The sequence below is a fragment of the Emys orbicularis genome, chromosome 1 (assembly GCF_028017835.1).
Source record: "Emys orbicularis isolate rEmyOrb1 chromosome 1, rEmyOrb1.hap1, whole genome shotgun sequence".
Taxonomy (NCBI): Eukaryota; Metazoa; Chordata; order Testudines; family Emydidae; genus Emys; species Emys orbicularis.
Window position 1 is genome coordinate 89,222,117 of NC_088683.1, and position 19,443 is coordinate 89,241,559.

The 19,443-nt window shown below is 43.6% G+C and overlaps 1 protein-coding gene across 5 annotated transcripts in view; it reads left to right on the plus strand.

Moving 5' to 3' along the window:
- Positions 1-328: 328 nt before the first annotated feature.
- Positions 329-19,443, plus strand: part of TMPO (thymopoietin) — a 54,869-nt gene continuing 35,754 nt past the window's right edge. For all 5 annotated transcript variants that reach the window (XM_065402389.1, XM_065402397.1, XM_065402407.1 and 2 more), the window contains exon 1: positions 329-691. In XM_065402389.1, coding sequence (XP_065258461.1) covers positions 446-691 — 246 coding nt within the window. In that variant the 5' untranslated portion in view covers positions 329-445. The remainder of the gene's footprint in view (positions 692-19,443) is intronic.

Consider the following 19,443-nt stretch of genomic DNA (forward strand, 5'->3'; position numbering starts at 1 on the left):
TTCCTCCCCAGCCAGAGGGTCTCGCCCCTGCCCTTCTGCAGCTGCAAAGGCCTCGACCTCCTCTTTGTATGGGCGGGGGCTTAGCGGCGGCGGGAGCTCCTCTCCTGGGGGAGGTGTCTGGACCATGGCACCTCCCCGCCTGGGGGAGGGAGACGGCATAACGCCAGCGCCTCTCCCGCCTGAGCCGAATTTAAACTGCGTTACTACTCTTCGCGCAAAGCACTAATGCTGGTCGAGCCCTTGCGCCGCTCCCCACTCAAGCCCGCAGCCAATAGCAGCCCAACTTCGTGACTCTCCCGGCCAATCCGGACACGCTTTATTGGAGGTCGGCGAAGCTCTTGCTGAGCGCGCCGCGAGTTGTTGAGTTCATTTCGCTGGGCAGGGGAGGCGATTTCCCCCCCCCCCTTTGTTGGTGTCTCTCCCGGGAGGGCGGCAGAGGCCGGCGATGCCCGAGTTCCTGGCGGACCCGTCGGTGCTGACCAAGGAGAAGCTGAAGAGTGAGCTGATCGCCAACAATGTGAGCCTGCCGGGCGGCGAGCAGCGCAAGGACGTGTATGTGCAGCTCTACCTGCAACACCTCACCGCCCGCAACGCGCCCGCCGCGCTCGCCCAGCCCGACTTCTCCAGCGACGAGGAGAGGGAGCCCACCCCGCTCGGCGCTAGAAGCAGAGGAGGAGCCGCCCCCGGCCGGGTAGGAGACCATCCCCCTGCCGCTCGGGTGACCCCAGCGCTGCAGTACAAAGGGCTGGGGCGGACACTGACCACCGCCCGTGCTCCCGCTCCTCAGCCCTTCCCTTCCCGCGCATGCAGACCCGTCCCCGGGGAGCTGGCCGTAGGCAGGCGGCGTGCGCCGCCTCCCGCTCTATCGGAGGTGCGGAGCGCGCCCTGGCGGCCCCGGCCTGTCTGCGGAGGTTTAACTCGGATTAGGAGAGAGCTCGGTGCTTTCCCCTCACCCAGAGTTCCTGGCGGCCCCCGCGTGGGGCAACAGCGGCTCTCGGTGGCCGATACGAGCTCCTCGGCGCAGACCTCTTCCCCCGGGGGGTCTTCACTCGGCGGGGCGCTCGGGTCTCTGCCCCGTGCTCAGGGAGAGGGGCGCTCTGCCAGAGGGATTTCCTTTCCCAGTAACTTCAAACTAGAGCGTACTCCGTTGTCTGGCACAGCCCACTTCGCCCTGCAGCTCGGGGGCTCGCTGAGTGTCGGCTGCCAGCGCAAGGAGCATCTGCGGGACTAAGATGTTTGGCTAGGCTGATAGATCGAGGTGTCTTGTTGATGCCTCTGTAAACTTTAGTAGTGAAGTTGCTGGATGGCAAATCATCTGAAGGATGCTTATTTATAATATGCAGAATAAAATAATATGGTAATAACACCTTTCGTGTTTATAGCATGCCAGGTTCTTAAGCTGTAACTCAAGTTGGCTAAAGAAGGTGTGGGTGTGTGTGTGGTATTTAAAAAAATGGAATTAAGTAAGTAAGTTACTAATCTTTAGACCAATTTGCCCATGACTTGAATGTCCTGAAACTTAAACTTCATCAAAGAAAGAGAGAGTCAGGCTTCTATCCACAAGACTGTCTTTGTGATCTAAACAAACCTACAGCTCTCCTAGAGAGTTTCAGTTGCATTGAAATAACTCCGACAAGTGTGAACGTTTCTGTTCACATTGGTGGATTGTTACTAACTATTTTCTTTTCTTTCTTTTTGAAGGAAAAAAAATACTTAATGATTTGATCTAAGGAATGCTTTAAGTGTGACTGTACTTACCTGTATCTGAGTGGATATGCTATAGGGAAGTACCTTGTTCAGTGCACGTGTTTGGGTAACAACCAACAATCTAAGAAAGCCGGTTCAACCCCCCAAGTATGCGTGCAAGGAGAAAGTGGGGTGATGGACATGCAGGCCTTGCCTATACTGGGTAAACTTTATTTAAACATTATTTGAGAGGAAATAATTTTGCTTGTAATCTAAAATACATCCAAATACCATGGGGATGGGCCTCATATAAAAGACTTGTAATAAATAATCATTGCTAGGTTGAGTTTTGAGTTGTAGTTCCTTTGATGTTTATAATCCAGGTGACTAAAATCCTGTACCTTTTAAAGGTGACTTGTGAAAGGGGAAACGAGAGAGTGTCCAGAACAAATCTGCCCTCTTCTTCTTCTTTTTTAACACTAGAAATTCAGACAAATAGTATAGTGAGTACACTAGTACATCTTGGGTGAAACTAGCACAGCTTGGGTCAAGAAACTGAAAGTTGAGCCATTGAAAGAGGAAGGGATTTTTGTCAGACTATTAAACTTACTTTTTGTTCTAATGCTGAAGTCAAATGCCTGAGTAGAAGCTGAGAGGCTGTCTTTCTTTAAAGCTTACTGTTTCTTCCTTCAAGAAAATTTCCCGCAAAACCAGGGAAAGCCGGATTTGACGTGCTTCACAATTCTGAGGCACCAAAAAAACCCAGCAGGAAAATATCAAATGTAGACAGATTTTTTTTGGACCTCTCTTGTACATCATAAGGAAACAAAAATGCAGTATAAACCCAATTTTTAAAAAATCCTTTGCAGGTGACCTTTTAAAACAACGTTCTAAACTGAACACACAGATCCAATACTTTTCCTAAAAGACCAAAAAACCCCACACTGCTGCCGTGACTACAGTGAAGAATATTATTACATGGGTTATGTAACAGTTGCAAGAACAATAAACTAGAGGTTTATTGTGTGTCTGATGGTGAAGTACTTTTAGCATAAAAATTACAATAAATTATCTTACTGGGAGCTTGTTCCCGTTTGAAAATGGTACAGTTGGTTGTGGCTTACATAGTAGTATTGACACCACAGTGCTTGGTAACTGATATAGCATGCTAATCTTTCCTTATTTTGGAGTGGGGAGCTATTTAAGTAATAGTCTCCTGCTGTTGGGGATTCGTCATGGAGATGACTGAAATATTAACTGTCTAGAGATAAATAATTGTAGTTTGGCAATCCAAAAATTTTTTGCTTTTTAATAGCATTGGTTAAAAATTAACATCTTAGGGCCATGCAGCCTTACTAACATAGTTGCAGAACATAGAGCCCTAATATTAACTCAATAACTTGAGCTCTGTTTAGCCATAAGGGGCAGACTAAGTGTGTGGAAGCCTTCTGCTGTATTCCCTGTTCAAACTTCAATACAAGACTTCAGTTCATAGTTAACATAGTGAGTTTCTGGATCTCTAATGTGCTCTGGGTGCAGGAGTTGCTCTCAAGGGTTTTGATTTGTGTATGATCAGTCAGGTGTGCCTGTTCACTTTCTCTTAATACAAGAAGGGGGGGGGGGCACAAAGTGGAAAGGCAACAAACTTAAAATATGTAGGAAAAAGAGAACTGTCAACTAATGATGGCTGGTTGAGCAGCACTTGAGAATGTAGATTTTTTTAAAAAAATCTTCAAGGATTTACAATATCAAGCTGTGAATACAGTTAACTTATCTGTGATCTCATTACACTCCTCCTCTGCCCCTTTTCCCTCATACTGTTGCATTTTGTTTCAAATTCATCTTGGTGTTTGGGGCAGGGATTTTTTTCTTTTCACAGGCAGCCATGTAAGCACTGCTTGTTAAGGTTCAGCATTACCCATGATCAGACCACTTTTTCATTTGCTTATAACTTTGCTGAACTTTAATCAGCTGGGCTGAAATTTTTCATGCTGGATGTCTGCCTCAGGCTGAGAGCAAGGAAACTGTGTCCTGTGTTCTCAGTGAACCTTCCCTAACTTCTGGGCTCAGGCAGTTTGGTGGAAGAAACGGTGTGATTCTAATGCAAAGGGGACAAGAGGGAGGCCTGCCTGAGGGTTGGGAGGGGAGTAGACTGAGACGAAGAGCCTGGAGGATTTTGGGAAAAGACTGGGAACCATTGGAGTGGAGGTTAGAGAATTCTACGAAGAGTCAGGGTATGGGGGGAGAACTGAGACCGATTGAACAAAGACTAGGACAAGGAGCTTGGGGAGTGGGCACACTTAGGGCTAGTCTACACTGGAAGTGTTAAAGTGCTGCCGCAGCAGCGCTTTAACATGCCTTGTGTGGTCACTCCCAGCGCTCTAAAAAAACCACCTCAACGAGGGGCGCAGCTCCCAGCACTGGGTCACTGTTTACACTGGTGCTTTACAACTGCTCCGCTCAGGAGGTTGTTTTTTAACACCCCTGAGCGAGAAAGTTGCAGCGCTGTTAATTACCAGTGTAGACAAGACCTGAGATTGTGAGCTGGTGGGGAAGGGGAATGTAGGTGGGTAGGAGGAGGGTGTGACTGTAGATTGAGGGGGAGAGGCATGCACAGGATAGATCAGGGGCGGGCAAACTTTTTGGCCTGAGGGCCACATCTGGGATTAGAAATTGTATGACAGACCATGAATGCTCACAAAATTGAGGTTGGGCTGCGAGAGGGGGTGAGGGCTCCGGTTGGGGAGGTGGTCTCTGGGGTGGGGCTGAGGTTGAGGAGTTTGGGGTCTAGGAGGGTGCTCTGGCTGGGTTTGGAGGGCAGGAGAGGGATCAGAGCTGGGGAAGGGGTTCAGGTTCTGGCTGGGGATGAGGAGTTTGGGGTGCAGGATGGTGCTCTGGGGTGGGATTGAGAGGTTTGTAGAGCGGGAGAGGGATCAGGGCAGGGGGTTGGGGTGTGGGGAAAGGCTCAGGGGTGTTGTCTCTAAGCGCCACTTACCTCAAGCAGCTCCCAGAAGCAGTGGCATGTCCCTTCTCCGGCTCCTACACAGAGGTGCAGCCAGGTGGCTCTGCATGCTGCTCCATCTGCAGGCACCGCACCTGCAGCTCCCATTGGAGGAGCGGGCCATGCTGTGGCTTCCAGGAGCCGCGTGGAGTGGCCCCCGACTTAGCAAATTTTTTAAATACTTGTTCAGTGTATGGGCCCCATGGCTTATGGCACACTACTCAAACCCTGCTTCTGAAGACAGAATTATTAATTTCCTTATGGGGTTATCACTATAGTATCTGAGAACTTCATTAAACTTGAAGTTCTCTGATATTTTCACAATGCACTGTGTGGTGAGGACGTTGTTATCCCCATTTTACAGATGCAAAACTGAGGCACAAAGACTAGCACAAAAGTATCCACTAACTTTGGGTGCTCAATTTGTGATGTATAGATCCTTATTTTTGATTCCAGAGCGACTAGCATTATATAAAGAACGAGGAGTACTTGTGGCACCTTAGAGACTAACAGATTTCTTTGAACATAAGCCCACTTCGGGGCTCTAAGGTGCCACAAGTACTTAGTCTGTATCAGCAAAAAGAACAACACGGCTACCACTCTGAAACCTAGCATTATATAGTACACCTCTACCCCGATATAACCGACCCGATATAACACGAATGCGGATATAATGCGGTAAAGCAGTGCTCGGGGGGGCTGCGCACTCCGGTGGATCAAAGCAAGTTCGATATAACGCGGTTTCACCTATAACGCGGTAAGATTTTTTGGCTCCCGAGAACAGCGTTGTATCGAGATAGAGGTGTACTTCATTTGCAACTGCAAGTGCTCAGCACTTGGGCAAGTCAGACACCCAGAAAATGAACCTCTAACTAGTGACCATCTAAGGCCTGGTCTACACTTACCCCCCAAGTCGAAGTAAGGTACGCAAATTCAGCTACGTGAATAACGTAGCTGAATTCGACATACCTTACTTCGAATTTACCGCGGTCCACACGCGGCAGGCAGGCTCCCCCGTCGACTTCGCGGTACTCCTCTCGCGGAGCTGGAGTACCGCAGTAAGAAAAGTTTTAAATGACTTGCTTAGCCTCATGTAGGAATTCTCCAGCGGAGTCAGGGATAGAATCCAGGTCTCCAGGGTAGTATTCAGCTCCCTTATCTGTGAGGTCATAGTTTCTCTTCCTGCAGTCCCCTACCTCATTGACTATACACTTCAGCAGTAAATGAAGCAGGGGCCCTCCAGGCAAGTCTCTGATTCATCTCCAGAGCAGGATCATTCTTTACACTGAATAAAGCAGAGGGACAATATAATTGCTATTTCTCACCTCTATATATTGATTTATTTAAAAACATTTTTGCTGTTAACAAGCATGTTACCTCTGGACACACAAATCCACCGTTTGAGAACTGCAAAACTAAGCATCTGTGATGGTATCTTGTAGACTGAGCCCCATTGGGTAAATAGAAAGATTAACCTAAATCTATACACAAGCATGTGGAACCCCATAAAATTGGATCCCTAATCCATGAACTATTGGAACTCATTTACAAAACTTTTCTTAAACCTTACATGACTATATTGTCTTGTACTATAGAATTTATAATCCCTATTCCATGATGAGATACCTTTGAGCTATAATAGTTTTAATTAAGATACATCTTTAGATAAGTTTTTCCTCAAAAAGCATTTTATCAAAAAAATCTGATTTTAAATCAAAAATGCAATTTAAGTTTAAAAAAAAAAAAGCATTGATTTTTATCCACCCTGACAAATAAGTAATGGCAAGGAAATAATTACACCAAGTGCAAATGTAACCTAGAATAATCATTGCTGCAAGGTATTTGAGATCAAGAGCTTAGTCAGACTCCATAAAGGATTAGACACGTTTGGATAAAAACATCCTAGTTACATTAAACAAAAAAATATAGGAGGAATACAAATTCACATGCTTCATAGACCAGCCCTCAGTGGTTGTCTCATCATATATTAACATTTTTTGTATTAATAATTCCCAGTGTACATAGTTTCACTTTTGGCAGCAGACATGTGGTGTTGACAAGACTTGTATTAAGAAAGCCCCGTTCTGAGTAGTAGTAAAGATTCCTGAGCCTTGTCACTACCAGTAGTGAAGCTGCACCTGTTTGGGATTAAGGCTTTAGAAAATCCTTGTGTAAATGCAGTGTAGCTGTCCTCATTTTAGGAAGAAACCTCTTATTAGCAGGTTATTTCATAGTTGTCCGAATGATTTCTGGCCCCTTTCATTAAAGCATGTGGTACCAGCTATGGTTGAAGACAAGCCATTGGAGTAGTAGAACAACTGATCTGACCTAATACAACAGATCTTAACTCTTGGCAAAATTCTTCTAGTCATTTTATTTTCAACAAGGGTCCTGGTAACCAGCAATCTCAGTGTTGGATCTTTTCTCAGCAGCAAAGGTGGTGGGACAACGTGCAGAACTGAATTTTTCTCTCTTGCATTCTTTCACCCTCCCCACCCCAATCTTAGTGAGACTAGCTGATAAGGCTTCAAATTGAGCAGCGACAGATCCTTCAAAAACCTGAAGAGAGAGTGCAAGTCATAAGCTGTAACTTGTTTATAGTGTGGGTGTAAGGCTAAGACAACACTCTTAGGAAAAAATATGTGGAACCACCATTGATTTTAATTGCTTGTTTGGACATTTAGGGCCCAATTCTCCAGATCCTTTGCACAAATAGCTAACGAACATGTGATGGGGCCTTGCCGCTAAGGGTAGAGACTTCCACTTCTTACTTAATGGAAGATTGGTAAGAAGTGGATTTTCACTGTGTGTACTCTTGCTCCTAAAGCCAAAGATTTGCTTTACTATTATGTTATTGCAATATTGTATACACTTACTAGGTTATAAAAATTCTACAGTTCATATATATATAATCTAATGTCAAAGGTCTCTTTGAATGTAAAAACGGCATCTTGTAACACAGCACATCTTGTACCTGTGCGTCTAAGAATCGCCATACTGCCATACTTTGTCAAGTTTAATAACAGCTGTGACATAATAGCTTTGTGTTTGCACAGATAAAGTCAGTCCACACTACTTTAGGAGAGGTAGTATTTCTTCCCACCCCCACCCCCCCCAAAAAAAATTGAATACAACTTGCTGCTTGGGACCTTCAGCGCATCTGTCTCCCTCTTTATGAAATAAAAATAACATTACCTGCAAACAACTGATTTTTCTCTCCACCTGTTAAATAGTTCCTTGACAGTCTATTTTTAGTGCTCTATAATATATGTGAGGGCCCCTCTGCTTGTATTTCTGGTATCGCTCTGGAAAGGGTGATGGAGTCAGTATGATCAGATGTTGGATTGTGTTTCTTCTAAATATACAGTAATCTGAGGAATAGTAGCTGCACTGAGTGGTAAAATTCCTGTCAGGGTCGCAGTGAAAGGCTAAGCTTATCTGTTTTAGTATGCGCTACTAAGGATGTAACCAATTCTGTGGATTGTGATAAACGTTATGCTCCTATATTTAGTCCATTAATACAAGCTGATAATGTATAGTGAACACTAGTGTTGTACATCTGTCTAGAGCTAGAAAGACTGATTGTTTTGACATGTGAAGTGGAAACGCTCCTCTTAAACTGTGGTATTTGTAAGCTATCACTTATTTATATTGCAATATAGTCTAGAGACCTCAGTCAGGTGTCAGGCCCCCATCATGATAGGTCCTATAGAAGAATACAAGAGAAACCTTGTCCTTAGCTAAGAAGCAATTCTGTGATGTGGATCTGAAATATTACGTAGTTGTATGTGTTGGTCATGAGTTATATGCAACCAGATAGCAACACACACAGTAACTTAAATAACTCTCTCCTTTCTTCCTCATCACCAACTTCCATCGAATGGAGAGGTGTTTTTTTGTTATTGTTTCCTATAAATCTCTAATTTAAGAGAACTTTTTTTATCCATTCAAAGGTCTAAGATAAGCTTGGATGAAAAGCCTTCCGATATGCATTCTAACTTCAGAAAGGGAACATCTACATTCATGCACTCTGTAAATTAGTAAAATATTAAAAAATAAATAAAATTCTAAAACATGTTTGAAATTATTTAGTGGACCTCTGCTAACCAAGCTGCTGTCAGGATTTATGTATAGTTATATGCGCTGAAAACAAAGTGCTTCAACTTTAACAACAAATACTTAATTAGCCCTGCTATGAGCAAAATTCTTTGTAATCCAAAAGAACCTGAAGGAACTAATCTGGAGTAGTTACCTACCTTATCTCCCAATGCCACAGGAAATTCTAAACTCCAGTGATACAGAGCTAGAGATAATCATTGATCCTATCCAGCTCTTTAACATTTTCTGGATCTACAAGAAAGTCTGCTTATAACTGTAACTCATTTATCAGGGTGGATTTGATTTAAATCACTAGTCAGGAAGACGCTATTTAATCATGGATTTCTACATAAAAGTGCATTCTTGGTTATTATAAACTTAACACGTATTCTTTACAACTCAGAGATCGATGTAGGTTTCATTTTTAAAATCACTAGTCAGGAAGACGCTATTTAATCATGGATTTCTACATAAAAGTGTATTCTTTACAACTCAGAGATCGATGTAGGTTTCATTTTTAAAAGGTACACACTATATATTTTTTTAAGTGATGTTCCTTAAATAATTTTCAACGCAGCTTCCTCCTGAGAAGGAACACTTCTCATGATGTTTCATTCGGGCAACCAGGCCTTGCATTTCTTTGTTGCACTGTTTGCATTTTGCACCCATGCCTGTCTTACCCACAGGTAGAGGAACTTCATTAAAATATTCCCAAACTGGGTCTCTTTTACAGCCTGCTGCCATTATAGGTTTTCCCTTCTAGTGGGTGAATGGTATGGTACATCTCAAATCAATGAAGGCTATACTCAGAAAGACCTCAAGACTTCTGGAATATGCTGCTCAAACAGTTTCACTTTTGTTTCTACTGCCTGTCCCTCCCTTCTCACATTTATCTCCAGACTTCTTCTCCTTGTCCAGATCTATTCCAGCCCCCCAACAGTCTTCTATTCATTGAACGTTTTGAAACTTTGCACTTTTAGAGAGAGGTAAGGGATAGACTCTGTGTACACGAATTTGTAGAGGTACAATAGGGTTGAGGTCTGTTATTTCTCACCTCTCTCTCATTTTATTTTAATTTATTTTAATTTATTGATTGATTTTATTTATTTATTTAAAACATTTTTGCTGTTAACCAGCATGTTATCTCTGCAGACACAAATCCACAGTTTGAGAACTACAAAACTAAGCATCTCTGATGGTATCTTGTAGAATGAGCACTGAGTCCCATTGGGTAGATAAATTATTTAGGTTAATCTTTCTATATAGAAGCCCCTCGTTTACAAAACTCTTCTTAAACATTACATGAATATCTTGTCTCATACTATAGAATTAGAATTTGTAATCCCTATTCCATGATGAGATATCTTTGAGCTATAATGTATCATCAAGAAGCATTTTATAAAAAAAAAAAAATAAATATATATATATATATATTTTTAAATCATTGATTTGTATCCACCCTGTTGTTTATATTCTTATTACTAACAATGGTGGAGCTGCATCAGTCATAGGGAATCTACTAGATTTACATACCAAAAAAATCCTACTTGGTAGACCAGGACTTTGTGTCAACTTACCTTGACAAAACACTGTTTTGACTGCAATCAATTAACCATAGTTTTAAAACTATATAAGCCAAGTATAGATGGGACTTAGTTTATATCTACACAGTAATTTGGTTTATAAATAACACTATATTAAACACTAACAAAGGATCAGGTGGGAATTCTAGTCTAACCCCATTTCAAGTACTCACTTTCACCTTTCTCCTCTTTGAGCCCTAATGCTGTTGACTTAGCCTTACAGAAGAAAATTCAAGGAGTGGTAGGTTTGAGCAAAACAGTCAGCTGTTTACATTAGTATGGATAAAATACTCTTATTAATGTTGTTTTTTGTATTTACATAATGCAGGTGTTTGAATTCTTAAACTTCAGACACTTCTACCTCTCAGTGAAGAATAGTCCTGCCACTAAACTTTGGGAAATGAAGCTTAACTTTTGAAGTTATGCACAGTGGGTAACTTCACTTTCTAGTCTAGGTGTACATGTCGGGGGGGGGGGGGGGGGGGAGGTCTGGGGACGGGGCCCTTGAAAAGTTTTTCTGACCGCTGTTAGCCAGAAGGCTAAGCCTACTAGCAAGGGTGGAAACATGCCTGTGCCACAACTCCTCTCCCTTCCATCACCCCCACCCCATGTCCCAGGCAATGTAAAGGAATTAAAACCAGTATGTGCTGTTACATGCTGCATTGAACTACAGTGTGGTCAATCAACTATTCTCTTAAATGTATTACTACTAGGGCTGGCCAAATGTCGGGGGGGGGATTATGAATATATTTGAATTTCACTTGTATTAATATCTCATTTGGTTGTTAATATTTGCCCAGCTGTAGGATTGGTCAAATAACCCAATGTAATAATTGAAGTGTGACAAATACTGAAAGTTTATCTAATATATGAGTAATGTTCAAACCTAATTAAGGCTGTCAAACAATTAAAAAACACACTTGTGAGATTAAAAAAATAGTCACAATTAATTTCACTGTTAAACAATAATAGAATTTCATCATTTCAAGAAAGATGTGGAGAAATTGGAGAGGGTCCAGAGAAGAGCAACAAGAATGATTAAAGGTCTTGAGAACATGACCCATGAAGGAAAGCTGAAAGAATTGGGTTTGTTTAGTTTGGAAAAGAGAAGACTGAGAGGGGACATGATAGCAGTTTTCAGGTATCTAAAAGGATGTCAGGAGGAGGAGGGAGAAAACTTGTTCACCTTAGCCTCTAAGGATAGAACAAGAAGCAATGGGCTTAAACTGCAGCAAGGGAGGTTTAGGTTGGACATTAGGAAAAAGTTCCTAACTGTCAGGGTGGTTAAACACTGGAATAAATTGCATAGGGAGGTTGTGGAATCTCCATCTCTGGAGATATTTAAGAGTAGGGGTTTTTTTTGTTTGTTTGTTTTTGTTTTTAAATGGAGATATCCAATCTCCTAGAACTGGAAGGGACCTTGAAAGGTCATTGAGTCCAGCCCCCTGCCTTCACTAGCAGGACCAAGTACTGATTTTTGCCCCAGATCCCTAAGTGGCCCCCTCGGATTGAATTTACAACCCTGGGTTTAGCAGGCCAATGTTCAAACCACTGAGCTATCCCTCTCCCCCTAAGGGTTAGATAAATGTCAGTCAGGGATGGGCGAGACAGTATTTGGTCCTGCCATGAGGGCAGGGGACTGGACTCGATGACCTCTCGAGGTCCCTTCCAGTCCTAGAATCTATGAATACCAATTAAAATTCAGCTTGGAAGCATGTCCTCTGGAATGGAAGCATGAAGGGGCATGTGAATATTTAGCATATCTGGCATGTAAATATCTTGCGGCACTGGATACAAGAATGCTTGTTCTCTCTTTCAGGTAATATTGTAAATAAGAAGCGGGCAGCATTTAGGGATGCAAATATCAGTTAACCAGTTAAACTATTACAATGATATTGTTTAACCAGTAAACTGTTAACCGAGGTTGCTTCCGCGGGCCAGGGCAGCAGTGGCTTGGGTCCTGATGGGGCTGTGGTCCCACCAGCGGGGCTGGGGTGCAGTCGGCTTGCCACCGTGGTTAGCAGTTAACCAGACCTTAACAGTAAGCCTAATGCTTACCAGTTAATGCTACTCGGGATGTAAACACTTATCTCCCATAAATAAATAATAACTTGTTCAACTAATTGCTAAGATAAACAAGAAGTAGGACCGAGTGGACTTGTGGGCTCTAAAGTTTTACATAGTTTTGTTTTTGAGTGCAGTTATGTTTTTAAAAAAAAAAAAAAAATGTAGAGAAACAACCAAAAATATTTTATAATAAATTTAAATTGGTGTTCTGTTACAGTAGAACCTCCGAGTTACGGACACCTCGGGAATGGAGCTTGTCCGTAACTCTGAAATGTTCCTAACTGTGAACAAAGTGCAGTTTGGGCTCCAGATCCAGCAACTGATACCCCGGGCCAGGCTTCAGCAGCAGCTGAGCTCCCTACTCAGCTCTGACATGAGTTTGCAAGCTTGTGAAAACAGCATGACCCCCTCCCAGGGGAGTGGGGTAAGAACAGCGCATGCCCCTCCTGCGGGGGGGGGAAGCAGTGCAGACCCCAGCACTGCTTCTGCTCTGCTGGCTGGCTCCTGCTGCCTTGAGCTGGCAGCCCTAGCACATGACAGGCAGCCCCGATGTGCCTACATTTAACATGCAATAATACAGGCACAGTATGGTATTTGCGGTTTTTTTTATTCTGGGTGGTTTTTTTTTTTTTTTTTGTCTGTGCTGCTGTTTGATTACTTATGGTTTTACTTGTTGTCCAGTAGACTGGTCAGTAACAGTGCAATTAAAACTGCAATTAATTGCAACTATTTTTTTTAATCTAGTTAATCTGTTTTGCATTTATCACTTGAGTTAAACTGCAATTAATTGACATCCCTAAACCTAATTTTTCTTGCTTCTTTCTCTTCCTGCCATATTCTACTTTTTTTTCTCTCCCTTGCCAATCATAATCATGGCATATCTATCTCCTGAGCTGCTATCAGTCTATTTTCTTTTTCTCTGTGTTCAGCTTCCTATCATTTCCCCACTTCTCTCCCAAAAACACCTCTGTAGTAGGTTTCTTTAACTTGTCAGTCTCCTTTGCCCACCCCAATCCCATCTGTGCACCTATTCCTTGGGCTTGGAGATCTTACACCTGGTTTTCATAGAACTGGGCCTACTAGCAGCATGCCATAGAGCAGTGGTTCTCAACCAGGGGCCCAGGGCCCCCTGGGAACCCATGAGCAAGTTTCAGGGGGTCTGCCAAGCAGGGCTGGCATTAGACTTGCTGGGGCCAGGGCAGAAAGCTAAAGCCCCACTACATGGGGCTGAAGCCTGGGGCCCCGAGGCTGAAGCCTAAGTAACTTAGCTTTGCGGGGCCCCTTGTGGCATGGGGCCCTGGGCAATTGTCCTGCTTGCTACCCTCCCCTAATACCAGTCCTGGCTTTTATATGCAGAAAAACAGTTGTGGCACGGCTGTGGAGTTTTTATAGCCTGTTGGCGGGGAGGGGGGCAGAAAGAAAAAGGTTGAGAACCCCTGCCATAAAGTCTATAGCCTTGAAATTCACTCTCTTGCTTCAGAACTATGACCCAGAATCCCAGCTTCCCCCCCCACCCCCTTTTTTTTTTCTTTTTTTTTAAGGTTTCTAGCATTGATGGTTGCAGAGTAGGGCTAGCAATTGATTGCAGTTAACTCACACGATTAACTCAAAAAAAAAAAAAAAAACCTAATCTTGATTAATCAGAGTTTTAATTGCACTGTTAAAAAAATAGAATACCAATTGAAATTTATTAATCAGCATGGTCACGTCCTCTGGAATGGTGGTTGAAGCATGAAGGGACATATGAATCTTTAGCACATCTGGCACATAAATATCTTGTGACACCAGCTACAACAGTGCCATGTGAATGCCTGTTCTCACTTTCAGGTGACGTTGTAAACAAGTGGGCAACATTATCTTCTGCAAATGTAAACAAGAGCTATTGGCTGAACAAGAAGTAGGACTGAGTGGACTTGTAGGCTTTAAAGTTTTACATTGGTTTTTTGAGTACAGTTATGTAACAAACAAAAACTACCTTGATTTGTAAGTTGCATTTTCATGATAGAGATTGCACTACAGTACTTGTATGAGGTGAATTAAAAAATACTATGTATGTAATTCAAAATAACAAGGTGAGCACTGTACACTTTGTATTCTGTGTTGTAACTGAAATCAATATATTTGAAAATGTAGAAGAACATCCAAAATATTTAATAAATTTCAGTTGGTATTCTATTGTTTAACAGTGCAATTATTTTTTTTAATCGCTTGACAGCCCTATTTCAAAGATAACTCTGAAAATGTGAACCAAGTGCAAAATTATGGAAAGAGGTCTGCAGAGAGCATTAAACAGCCCTATGATATGCTCTTCTCATCTGGGTGAGAGGCCAATGGTGTCTTGACTACAGCCATTGAATTTGGTATGTTTCCAAGATGCCACAGAATACAGAATTCTGCTGTCCGTGTGGAATTTGCTATTTTGCTGCAACCAGGCACCCAACTATTTTGATCTACCTGCAGCTGCCTCTTGCTCTTCAGCTTTCTCCATGAGGGGAGTTAACTGGATTATAGTGCATGATGTCTGCACTGTTCTGTGGAGGAGGGTAGCAGGGGCTTAGGGAGCGAAAGATGGTATCCAGTTTGCAGTTAGGGGAAAGAACCAGAAATGCAGCTGGATTGCATATACAAGAGGCCAGTAGCCAAGGCTTGAAGAGTCAGATTTCCAGTGTCTCATCTGCCTGATCCCCCTCCTTTCTTGGATCACAGAAGCTAATGATGCCTTTGGAGATGGTTCAACTGAGAACACAGGGAAAAAATGATGGTTGTTGGACTAGTTTTATAACAATTACTGATTTATTTTTGGTCAATAAGCCATAGTTTTGTTTTTGTAAAGGCAGGGGGATGATAGAGCAAATGAGCACTTCAGAATTTAGGGATGTTTGCATTGTGCTATGGAGGACATGAAAGATAGGGAAGGATGACTGTTCAGGTGCACAGTTTATGTGAGAAATCAATCCTTGTACCCTTTAGCTGTTGGGAGAAGACTGAGATTTCCTACAGGGATGCTGTCCTTTGAGCCTTGCTTAGGAAGAGTGGGGGGGCTTAACTTCTGCTTCTGGTTATCTGATAAATTCGAAGTCTTTCCACTCCCCACTCATGTTGCTGGAAGTGGGGGAGAAGGAAGAAAATGTTCTCTTATCCCAGAGCCTTCTGGTTGCCATGAAAGTAGGTAGAGAGTTCTCACATTTCTCCTCCCTAAAGCTTCTGGCTTGTCAAAGGGTGGTATTGTTTCCACTATTTAACTCCCTCTTCCTGTCCACACCTTCATTTGAGTGCCCCTTCCCATGGAATTGCTGTTGCTCAGAAGCTTCCCAAGCTTCTGCAGGATGAAATTGAATTGATTCTTATCAATTTCAGTGCTGCCCACAGAGATCTGAATAAACAGCAATGAAAACTAGCAAGAGTAGCCAGTTTTCACTCTGCTGCAGCTTGTAGAATCTCCAGAATAGCTGCGGAGACGCTAGAACTGGCTGCACAGTTAGGACATTTGTGCACCAGGTTAACCTCTGTGGCTGGAAGGTTTTCCTTGCATCCTTAACATCTTAAACTTTTTTTTTTTTCTTTTTCCAAAATGAAAGCTCTGAATTTGGAAAAACTAATAGCAGTTGCTTGTGGAAGTTTCCTACTTGCCCTAGATGAATTGATATCTGTCCAGAAAAACAGTAAATCATGGTAAATCATGTTTTGTTGCTGGTAACATTCTAAAATTTTCTTTGAATATTAAATGTCTGTAATTGTTTCCCTCACACCTAGCTGTACTCCTCTGGCATGCTGAGGTATTTGGTTTTGTAATGTCAGTCTGGTCAGTGATGTGGCCAGTGCCTTAACACCACTACAATACAGTACTAGCCTAAACAGATGCTTACTAGAGAATCCAGCATGAGTTTTAACATGCTGACTAGTTTGAGTCTTTAATTATTTCATTGCTTTGACCACTAAGGATAAGTAAGAAAAATTGAGCTAATGTGAAACTGGTTAAGATAAATGCCATGTTTAATGTTACAAACTAAGTGTGGCTGACAGACCAATAAGTAAACTTTAAAAAGGCCTCTCTTATAAATTGAGTTCTTCTATTATGTTGTAGGTTTGATAGTTTTCAACTGTTTTGGAACTAGTTATTGAGGCAATTAAAATGTTTATATGGAAAACCAAAATGGGGTACATGTGGTTTAGGGATATGACTAATCCCCTAATTGGATTACATTTGCACACTAATCTAGTCTCCTTGAGATTGCTTGGAATCCCTTAATTCCTGAAAGTGTAAAGAGTTGTGATAGTTTCTACTGAAGATACCTTACCATTCTTGCTGTGGGCTTGATCAGGTTCAAATTAGACATTGAGAAGCTTCCATTTTTGCATGAGTAGAGAGAGCAACATGCCATGGGAATTTATGGGCTAAAAGAATCCAAGTCTCCGCTCCAGAGCCCAAGAAGATACATATTACTTTGTGGAAAATCCAGAGCAACTGATAACCAGCCAGTTTCAGTTGGGATGCTGGCACTATCAAACCCTGGCACTAATGCCCCCTTTAATTTTATTTAAAGTAGTGTGATCCCTAAAATAAGAGCAGATTTGCTTGCAAATTTATACAAAGCTGCTCTGAATGGACAGCTAGACAGTTGCTGGGACTCTGGCAGAGGGCAGCCTGGCAGAGAAGGCTAAGGGTATGTCTACACTACAGGATTAATTCGAATTTATATAATTCGAATTTAGGAAACCGATTTTGTAAATTCGAATGTATTCGGCCACACTAGGCACCATTAATTCGGTGGTTTGCGTCCAAGCTACCATAGTAGCATCGATTTCCAGAGCGTTGCATTGTGGGTAGCTTTTACATAGCTATCCCATAGTTCCCGCAGTCTCCACCCCCCTTGGAATTCTGGGTTGAGACCCCAGTGCATGATGGGGCAAAAAACATTGTCGCAGGTAGTTCTGGGTACAGCCTCCCCCTCCCTCCCTGAAAGCAACGGCAGACAACCATTTTGCGCCTTTTTTCCTGAGTGAACTCTGCAGACTCCATTCTGCATCAAGCATGGATCCCGTTGTGCTCCAGAACGCAGTCTTGAACATTATAAACACCTCGCGCTTTCTCGTGGAGTTTATGCTTACACAGGACCAGAAACAAGAGGCGAGGAGGAGGAGGAGGCGGCGATTGCAGCGCAGCGACCAGCGTGATGAGGACATGGACACGGACACAGAATTCTCTGAGACCGCGGGCCCCGGTGCTTTGGAGATTATGATGTTAATGGGCCAGGTTATAGGCTTTGAACGCCGATTCTGGGCCCGGGAAACAAGCACAGACTGGTGGGACCGCATAGTGTTGCAGGTGTGGGACGATTCCCAGTGGCTGAGAAACTTTCGCATGCGTAAGGGCACTTTCATGGAACTTTGTGACTTGCTTTCCCCTGCCCTGAAGCGCCAGAATACCAAGATGAGAGCAGCCCTCACAGTTGAGAAGCGAGTGGCGATAGCCCTGTGGAAGCTTGCAACGCCAGACAGCTACCGGTCAGTCGGGAATCAATTTGGAGTGGGCAAATCTACTGTGGGGGCTGCTGTGATGCAAGTAGCCAAAGCAATCACGGAGGTGCTGCTACGAAAGGTAGTGACTCTGGGAAATGTGCAGGTCATAGTGGATGGCTTTGCTGCAATGGGATTCCCTAACTGTGGTGGGGCAATAGATGGAACCCATATTCCTATCTTGGCACCGGAGCACCAGGGTACCCAGTACATAAACCGCAAGGGGTACTTCTCAATGGTGCTGCAAGCACTTGTGGATCACAAGGGACGTTTCACCAACATCCATGTGGGCTGGCCGGGAAGGGTTCATGACGCTCGCGTCTTCAGGAACACCAATCTGTTTAAACGGCTGCAGCAAGGGACTTACTTTCCGGACCAGAAAATAACCGTGGGGGATGTTGAAATGCCAATTGTTATTCTTGGGGACCCAGCCTACCCCTTAATGCCATGGCTCATGAAGCCATACACAGGCAGCCTGGACAGGAGTCAGGAGTTGTTCAACTACAGGCTGAGCAAGTGCAGAATGGTGGTAGAATGTGCATTTGGCCGTTTAAAAGGTCGCTGGCGATCCTTATTGACTCGCTCAGACCTCAGCCAAACCAATATCCCCATTGTTATTACTGCTTGCTGTGTGCTTCACAATCTCTGTGAGAGCAAGGGGGAGACCTTTATGGCAGGGTGGGAGGCTGAGGCAAATCGCCTGGCTGCTGATTACTCGCAGCCAGACACCAGGGCGATTAGAAGAGCACACGATGAAGCGCTGCGCATTAGGGAAGCTTTGAAAACCAGTTTCATGACTGGCCAGGCTACAGTGTGAAATTTATGTTTGTTTATCCTTCCTGAAAACCCGCCCCCTTTATTGACTCATTCTCTGTAAGGAACCCACCCTCCCCCTTCCCCCAGCTTGCTTTCAAAGGAAATAAAGTCACCATTGTTTAAAAATCATTTATTCTTTATGAATTGATTATAAAAAGAGGGAGAGAACCTGAGTGGGGTTTGGGAGGAGGATCAGCGGGAAGGAAAAGCCCAGTAAAAAAAGGTTAAGAAAATGGCAGCCTTTTGCTTGGGCTGTCCACTGGGGTGGAATGGGAGGGTGTACGGAGCCTCCCCCCCCCCGTGTTCTTACACATCTGGGTGTGGAGGCTATGGAAAATGGTGAGGAGGTAGGGGGGTTATACAGGGGCTGTAGCGGCACAGAACCTGAGTGGGGTTTGGGAGGAGGATCTGCGGGAAGGAAAAGCCCAGTAAAAAAAGGTTAAAAAAATGGCAGCCTTTTGCTTGGGCTGTCCACTGGGGTGGAATGGGAGGGTGTACGGAGCCTCCCCCCCCGTGTTCTTACACGTCTGGGTGTGGAGGCTATGGAACATGGTGAGGAGGTAGGGGGGTTATACAGGGGCTGTAGCGGCACTCGGTTCTCCAGCAGCCGTTCCTGAAGCTCCACCAGACGCCGGAGCATGTCTGTTTGCTCACGCAGCAGCCCCAGCGTTGCTT